Source organism: Carya illinoinensis, chromosome 7 (genome assembly GCF_018687715.1).
Source record: "Carya illinoinensis cultivar Pawnee chromosome 7, C.illinoinensisPawnee_v1, whole genome shotgun sequence".
Lineage (NCBI taxonomy): Eukaryota > Viridiplantae > Streptophyta > Magnoliopsida > Fagales > Juglandaceae > Carya > Carya illinoinensis.
Genome location: NC_056758.1, coordinates 25,770,018 through 25,779,421, shown reverse-complemented (window position 1 = coordinate 25,779,421; position 9,404 = coordinate 25,770,018). Strand labels below are relative to the sequence as shown.

General features: G+C 35.9%; 1 protein-coding gene across 1 annotated transcript; it reads left to right on the top strand.

Annotated features, from left to right (window-relative positions):
- The first annotated feature begins 8,152 nt into the window (after window positions 1-8,152).
- On the top strand, window positions 8,153-9,166 carry LOC122316267. Its single transcript, XM_043132799.1, has 2 exons — window positions 8,153-8,534; window positions 8,691-9,166. Exons 1-2 carry the CDS (start codon window positions 8,153-8,155, stop codon window positions 9,164-9,166), a joined length of 858 nt encoding a protein of 285 aa, XP_042988733.1.
- The last annotated feature ends 238 nt before the right edge of the window (window positions 9,167-9,404 follow it).

Genomic DNA, 9,404 nt, shown 5'->3' with positions numbered 1-9,404 from the left:
ATGTTCTGGAATATCCAGGGCCTCAAAACGTCTCGGAGAAGGGTGTGTAAGTTGGTAAGGAAATTACAGTTGAATTTTCTTATGTTAGCTGAGCCTTTTGCTGATGATTACAGGATGGTTAGCCTGCAACATTTGTTGAAGTTTGATTGCTGTTTTTCTAATTTTTGTGTTGGTGGAAAGTTTTGGTTAATCTGGAAAGAAGATTTGCATTTATTGGTTATTAGTTATAGTGCCCAACATGTGACTGTTTCTATGAGCATGGATTCTCGGCAAGTTGTTACTTCTGTGGTGTATGCTAAATGTAATCATGTTGAAAGAAGGGAGCTCTGGAGATTGTTACAACTTGATGCGGTCCAAGATGCACCTTGGTTATGCGTAGGTGATTTTAATATTATTCGTGGGGAGGAGGAACATCGTGGTGGTAGACCGAGATTACGGGTTGCCATAGATGAATTTAATGATTTTATTGATAACTGTGGTTTCATTGATATGAAAGCTATGGTGAGTAAATTCTCATGGTGTAATGGTCAGAGGGGTCTAGCTTGGAGTTGGTTGAAATTAGATAGATGTTTAATGAATGTTGTGGCTGCAGGTGCTTTTCCGGACGCTTTATGTAAATATATGGCACGGACAACTTCTGATCACGCCCCTTTGTCTTTTGTATTTAAGAACTTGGGGAATCGCTATGGTCCTTCCTCCTTTAAATTTCAGCAAATGTGGGTGTCTCATAATAATTTTTGGGAGGTGGTTAATGATACTTGGAGTGCTTTGATTGAGACTATGGGTCTTCTTTGCCTTGCTACCAAGTTAAAGAAAGTGAAAATAGTCTTAAAGGATTGGAATCGTCGTGTTTTTGGCCATACGGAGACAAAGATCCAATAATTGGAGAATCAAATTGAACAGTTAGAAAGCCAACTACAGAAGGGTTTTTCAGAAGACACAGAGCAAGCTTTATTCGAGGCCGAGGAAGAACTTGCAGTTTGGATGAAAAGAGAAGAAACAAGGCTTTCAGTGCAGGTGAAGCTTAGGTGGATGGAGAAAGGAGAGGCCTCGGCTCAATTTTTTAAACTTTTGTTTCTCTTAATAAACCTTTTGTGTAGGAAATGAGGTGTCTAGATGGGACATGTTTAAATTCTCCGGAAGATATTCATTCAGGTGCTGTGGATTATTTCAGTTCTTTTCTTCAGGCACGTGCTACAAGAGATCTTCCTGACTTGTCAAATTTGGTGCAAAATTCTATTTTGGATGAGGATAATGCTAACCTCCTTTAGCTCCCTTCAATCCAAGAGGTTAAAGGGGCTATGTTTTCCATTCTTGTAGATAGTAGCCCGGGTCCAGATAGCTTTGGCTTTGGTTTCTATAAGGCATGTTGGGATATTGTTGAAGTTGACGTGGTGGCAGCGATTCGAGAATTTTTTTCTTGGCATTCCAATACCGAGGTTCTACTCAGCATCCTACATTGTTCTCATTTCGAAAATGCAGAGGCCTACTGGTTTTGATAAGTTCTGCCCCATCAGTTTATATTCAGTGGTGTATAAAGCTTTTTCCAAGATTCGGGTTCGAAGATTATCGCCTATCCTTAACAGAATCATCTCTTCAGAACAAGGTGCTTTTCTTCCTAGGCGAAGTATATTTGAAAATATTTCTTTGGCCCAAGAAATGATACACATGATTAATAAGAAGGTTAGGGATGGTAATACTGTTATTAAAGTGGACATGGCTAAGGCCTATGATAGCATAGATTGGATTTTTTAATTCATGTTATGGCTTCATTTGGCTTTTCTGGGAGGTTCTGCAGTTTGATCAGAAATTGTATTTCGACTCCTTGGTTCTCAGTGGTTATGAATGGGTCGGCTAAAGGATTTTTCTCTAGTGGGCGAGGTTTGCGCCAAGGTGACCCTCTCTCTCCATACTTGTTTATTCTCGTTGAGGAGGTGCTCTCCAGTCTTTTAAAGCATAAGTTTATGAGTGGGCATATTGTTTCGTTCTCTTATCCCCAAGGTACGCCTCTTGTTTCTCATTTATTATATGCTGATGATATTATGTTGTTTGTTAATTGTGGAAGATCTTCTCTTCAAGAAGTTAGAGATACCTTTGAGTTACACGAAGCCTGGTCTGGTCAAGTGGTGAGTAGAGAGAAGTCCTCAATCTTTTTTTCTAAGCATGCTACTAATGCTCGGAAAAGGAGATCTTTACTTTTGACATCGTTCTCAGAAGGTTTTTTCCTGGTCAAGTACTTGGGAGTCCCGCTTATGGTAGGTTGTATGAAAATCTCGTATTTTGATGATTTATTATGTTGCATTTGACGGAAATTGGAAGGATGGCAGAATAGGTTTCTGTTTTCTGGTACCCGTCTTCTTTTATTGAGACATGTTCTGGCAAGTATTCCAATTCATTTGCTCTCTGTTTTGCATGCTCCTAAGGCTGTCATGGTAGCCTTAAAGAGGCCTATGAGTAATTTTTTCTGGGGTTCCTGAAATGGTAAGCAGAAGTGTCATTGGGTAAATTGGAATAATATTTGTTCCCCTATTCGAGAAGGAGGTTTGGGTCTTCGAAAATTAGAAGAAGTCCAAAAATCTTTATTTATGAAGCTTGCTTGGAACTTATTGACAGGTGATTCTTTATGGGCGAATTTTTTCAAGAAAAAGTATGTGAAAAATCAGCATGTGACATTGGTAGATCAACGGAAAGGAACATTATTTTGGAAGCATATTGTGGGTATGATTCCAAAGGTTTTAAGCAATTCTTGGTGGAGGGTGGGGGATGGAAATGTGTCCTTTTGGAAAGATCCTTGGCTTAAATCGGGAGCTCTTGTAAACTCTTGTGATATATCTGATTTTCCTTTATTGAAAGTCCGGGAATGTCGGCTTCAAAATAGTTGGGATGTGGATTTGTTACATAGATTGGTGGGGGCAACTAAAATAGAAGAAATTCTAAATTGTCTCGGTGAACAAAAAGAGGGTGGAGATTTATTGATTTGGAAACCAACTCTGAATGGGGTTTTCTCCTCAAAATTGGCTTGGGATTGTGTTTGTGTTCGTGCACTAAAATCTGAATGGGCTACCTGGATTTGGCATTCAGCTCTTCCAAAAAAATATTCGGTTACCATCTAGAAGGCTTTACACTATAGCCCTATTGTTGATAGTCGAATTAGGTCGTTGGGCATTCCTTTGGTCTCAAGATGTGAATGTTGTACGCAGGGGTGTGTGGAAGATCAAGATCATGTCCTCGTTTATGGGAGGATTGCTGTAGATATTTGGAGGTGGGTATCTCTATAGGTAGGGATGCCTTATGACTCGTAGAGATCTTGGAGAGCAACTATGGAGTTGTGGTTTAGGCGTGCTACTCATTCAACTCAAAAAGGTACTCTGCTTGCTCTTATTCCTATTATTGTGGCTTGGTCCCTTTGGGTGTGGAGATGTAAGGCACGTATGGAAGATAAACATGTTGCTGTGAGCTCTATCTGGGGTTCAATTAAGGCAGCCATTGCATGGGTGGGTGTCAGGTTACGTGCTATTAAGAAGATAACTGATGGAGATGAAAGAGTGTTAAATTTTTTCTCTATTCCAGTTAAACATGTGAAGAGGAAAAACTTTTTGTTGGTGAAATGGATCAAACCAAGTCCGGGTTGGTTTAAATTAAATGTGGATGAGAGTTCCTTGGGAAATCCAGGTCGCATGGGTGCAGGGGCATTATTAGAGATGAGAAGGAGAATCTTTTTGGGCTTTTGCGAAGGAGTTGGGATATGGCTCTAATAATGAAGCTGAGCTCATTGCTTTTTGTTATGGTCTTCAGTATTGTAAGGATTTAGATATTGGAAGAGTGGAGATTGAATTAGATTCGCTGTTAGTGGTTCATTGGTTGCAAAAAGGGCATTGTGGTATATGGTATCTTGAAGATTATTGGGAAAAGATACAAGTTATGGTTGCAACCTTGGAGATTAAGATCCAACATATATACAGAGAAGGCAATGCAGGAGCAGATTTCTTGGCCCGTTTGGCGTCTGATCAGAAGAATGATACGTGGAGTTCATACAATGACGTGCCTCATTTGCTTAAAGGGATTTTTAAAGTAGATAAAATTGATCTTCAGGCTATTCGGGTATAGGTTTGTTTTTTTTGGTGGTTTTTCATCTTGGTGGTGTTTAGTGTTGTTTTTTATGCAAATTGGTTTTGTCTTTTGTTGTCTTGTGTTTTGGTCTGTTGGTTTTGTTTGGTTTTTTTAGCACTTGGTTTGGGCTAGTTTATAGCGGTTTATTGTATGCCCCCAAGTGTCTTTTTGTTACCACGATATTCCTCTGCCACAAGTGAGGGTTTTTTAAACTTCGGACAGGGCTGCTATGTGGGTGGTACTGGCTCTTTACAAAAAAAAGAAAAAAAAAATAAGGGTTAATCTAGCTGGCCAAGGTAAGAGAGCAATTATGGGGTTGGGCCTGGAGCAATAGAAACTTTCTTTTAGAGAAATTCCTCCTTTTCCTTTTTTGAGAGGTGTTACAATTATAAAAATATTTTAAAAAATAAATTTATAAATTGACATAATTTTATATAATATCATAAGGAGACTTTTCCTCCATTTCTCAAAGCTGATGTGGCAGGCCCGTGAGAGACCTCGAGGAGCCCAACCCTGCCCAATTCTCTAAAGAAGTCGCTAGGCTCCTACAGAGTACTCGACCTGTAAGTTAAACCAACATATGAAGCAACCTTCATGCAGGAAAGACAAACGGAAAGGATAGATGAGACTTGGCGCCCTGACACCCCCCAATGAAACCTAACACTCGAAAACCTGACAGGTGGACAAGAGATGCGGAGAATCCTCAATCTCCTGAGAGAAGGAAGGTATGGAGAGCCTTAGTGATGATCAGCCGCTGTAATACCCGGGTCCAATATTAAGCTGTCTTAAATAATTCTTAGATTTATATGTGTGAAAAGCCCATTTGAGTTTTCAAATATATTTTTCAAGTAGAATACGGGTCCAAAATATCTGTTTTGGTAGTTTATGATTTTACCTTGTGTTTGATATTTAGTTTACGATTTTATGGGCCGAGATATTTTTTTAAACTAGGTGAATTATATTATTTAGTAATATATATTTTTTAAAATATGAATTTTTTTAAGTAAACAGTAAGTACAAAATTTTATTTTGAATCCTTTTTAAAAGAATATTTTTAATTTAACCAAAATTATGATTTTCTACTTTTCTACTTGTAATGATTTTGATATTTTATATTTAGACCTCGATGGTAGGTGAGTTGGAATTTAATACTTTAGTCAGAGATTAAGTTGGATATTGAGGAATTTTGGGAAGTGATGACATTTTTAGGTTAAGGAAAAATTTAAGTTTTTGAGAAATTAAAATAGGCGATTTGAGTTTTCCAAATGCGATTATAAGTTAACGTGTTCAACTATAGATTTATTTAAGTTATATGATTTTCTATAGGTTATGACTGATTATTCATTGAGCATTGTTGTGAGGAATTTTGGATAAGTTAAGAAGTTCAAGTAAGCGGAGTTGCTATACTAGACTTTACATAAAAGAAATGAATTGGGGTTGATTTTGGAAAAGTATGCATGTTTTGTTATGAAAATAATTTTAAAACACCTCAGTTAGTTGTTTTGCATTACTTATGAAATTTTGTATAAGAATACAATATTTTTCTGACATGACTGGTGTAGATATGAGTTGTTTTGGCATTTTATTTCTGAACTGTGCAAAAGTGAGCGAATATGAAATTTTGTGCATAAATTATATTTTTGTGATCTAATTCTGTTATGTTCTAAAAATATTTTGTACACTTATTTGATATGATGTGATTCATGAAAACCTCTGGCATGACATTCTGTTTCTATTTTTGTTCTGTTCTGACCTTAACACGGGTGTAAAACTGTGGCCTCTTTTTGGGTTGGTACAAACTTTTCTGTTTCTGATGCATCTACTTTGAAAGTAAAGTCACTTTCTGTGTGGTCTTTCTTGTGTGTACACTTAGGGTTCTGAGAATAATAAAGGGAATATTCACATTCTTTTTCTACTTTGTTGGCCACCGGGGTTTGCACAACCTTACCACGGGGGTTAAACATAGAATTCTGTTCTGATGTGATGATTCAATTATGTTGTGCCAAAGAAACTTTGAATAAGAATATTTTTCAGAAACTTTTGCTCTGATATTTTTGATAACATGTTTTGATTCTGCATTCTCAAAGTAAAACCATTTTGAACTTTGTAAATGCTTATATTTGCACACTAGTATATATTCTCTACTTACTGAGTTATGGATAACTTACCCCTTATCTCTAAATAATTTTCAGATAATTTTGATGGTTCAACTGGAAAACAAGGGTAGGAAGTCTTACCAAGGTGTGATGATCGTAACAGAATAAGTGTCCGAGGGTACAAGTGTTTATTTGAGAGTCGTAGTTAGTAAATTGATTTATTTTCGGATATGTGGATTTGATGAGTTAAGAATATTTTTGAATGTTTGGGGAGTTTTTAATTTATATTATTGAGAATTTCTTTGTTGTCTCTATGAAGGAACATGGATATTTGAATTGAGTGAATAAATTAATATTTTATAGAGTATTCTGGATTTTATAGTTGTGATATTGAAGTTGATATTGAGTAATAAGAGCTAACTCGCTAGACCTTCGGGAACGGAGCATTACAACCCACAAGCTAAAGTCTATTCAGGGAGCCACGCCCTATTAATGATGCCACTCCCTGGACTCCTCGTCGCATTAATGACACTTACCTAGGATGTTATAACCTAAACCTAGAGGAGCATGGTTCATAGCTTTATTTTGTTCATAGGATTTTAAGGCCTTAGTGATTTAAGTGAAAAGGAGGCTTTAGAAGTTCAGTTGTGAAACTTGAGCCCAAGAGAGAGAGCTAGCCCTAAAACCTCTAGTCAAATTCAGCCCCATGAGAAAACCCAAGCCTAATGGCCTAGAGTCCAGATCCAAGCTCTTGCCACTCCATGCCATTTGTCAATTGCTTGAGTTCCAAGGAGATCCTCTTGGAAAGTGGCACCTAGGGTAGACAAAAGGGGACCCTTTCCAAATGATTTGCATAGGGAAACCTAAAGGACAAAAGGAATTTTTGGATTTCCCTCCTCCACATGCCCACTCATGTGTTTTCTTTAGATGTTACTACTTATCAACCATGAATAGGATTCTAGAAGGAATAGGAAGAGACATTTGAATAAAATGACTATCTTAGCCCTAGAATTTCGGCCACTACACTCAAGGACACACACTCACACATCATATGTCACTTTAGGGTTTTAAGAGCACTAGTAGTGGCTCAACAAACTTTAACTAAAATTTAGCTAAAGTTTTCACTTTTACAAATTTTAGCTAGCCACTTTTTATAATACCAAATAATAGGCTCAAAAAATCTTTCACTATTCTATTAAAATATTGATTTTGAACTTTTTATTGAATTTTAATTCTAATTGTAATTTGAATATGATTATATTAAAGATTATGGTTGTATTGAAGTTTATTATTGTATTAAAATTTATGGTTATATTATTGTTGTATTAAAATTTATGGTTATATTATTGTTGTATTAAAATTTATGATTGTATTATTGTTGTATTAAAGTTTATGGTTGTATTATTGTTATATTAAAGTTTATAGTTGTATTATTGTTATATTAAAGTTTATGGTTGTATTATTGATGTATTAAAATTTATAACGACTATATTTTTCCAACGGCTATATTTTTTAGCGGCTATATTATTCATGTATTATTTTTTTTAACGGCTATATTTTTTAACGGTTATATTTTATCAACGGCTATATTTTTTAACGGCTATAATTCTCCAACGGTTATATACTTTCACTATAAAATATAACATTTCTTCAACAATTTCATTCACTTCAACTCAAGTATCTCTTTGAAACCTTTTATTCTCATTTTCTCTCAATGGATCTTCGCTTTTTCACAAAATGACACTTATTGATTCAGATTTTGACAAAGAATTTGAGATAGTAAGACAACTTGTTTTGGAAGGAGAAGGATCAAGCTCATATGGTTCTTCTAAAAATGCACGTAGATTCATAAGGCGCAATCGATTGCAAGCCCACCAAAATCTATTCCACGACGATTTTGCTGATTCTCCAACTAGCCTCACAAATATTTTTGAAGGAGATTTCGGATGAGTCGTCCTCTATTTCTTCATATCCAAGCTGCAATAGAAGCCCATGAACCTTATTTTGTCCAAAGACGAGATAATTCTGGAAGGCTTGGTTTTTCTTCCCTTCAAAAAATAACAGCTGCTCTACGGATGCTTGCATATGGTGTCACAGCTGATTTTATAGATGAATATTTGAAGATTGGAGAGACTACTGCATTAAGAATCCTAAAGATGTTTGTCAAAACTGTTGTTTCAATTTTTTCTGAAGAGTACTTAAGAAAACTAAACAATGATGACATTGTTATATTACTCGCAGTTGGTGAGAAATGTGGATTTTCAAGTATGTTAGGGAGCATCGATTGTATGCATTGGAAGTGGAAGAACTGCCCAACTGCTTGGCATGGTATGTATTCTGGTCATATCCATGAACCAACAATTATTTTAGAAGCAGTGGCTTCTTACTATCTATGGATTTGGCATGCTTTTTTTGGGTTACCGGGGTCTTAAAATGATATAAATGTGCTTGATAGATCATTTATATTTTTTGACCTTGCTCAAGGGCGTACTCCGACTGTTAATTACACTATTAATGGTCATAACTATGCAATTTATCCGCAATGGGCAACATTTGTTAAAACTATCTTAGCTCCACAAGGAAACAAGAAAAAATATTTGGCTACACCCCAAGAGTCCGCAAGAAAGAATGTGGAGCGTGCTTTTGGTGTGCTTCAAGCACGATTTGCTATAATTCGTGGACCTGCACAGTTTTTCCACATTGAAACACTCAATGAAATTAAGATGGCACGCATAATTTTACATAATATGATCATTGAAGATGAACGGGCTGACAATGGAGAAGAAAAGTTTGAATATGAACAGTTGCCAAAAACTACACATGATCTAGTGTTAACCGGCTCTACACTTGAATTTAGCCAGTTCATTCAACGTCATCATGCTCTTAGGGATAGAAGAATTCATTCTCAACTCCAAACAGATCTCATCGAGCACTTATGGCAACAATATAGTGTCGCATAAGACATGGTTGTATTAAATTTATGGTTGTATTAAATTTCTTGTTGTATTAAGTTTATGGTTGTATTAAATTTCTTATTGTATTAAATTACTCCATAATGATCAATATGAAGTGATTAATCTAACAAACATAAATATGAAATTACTCCATAATGATCAATGAAAAAAAATTATCTAACAAACATAAATATAACGTTACTCCATAATGGTCAATCTAAAGTGATTAATCTAACAAACATAA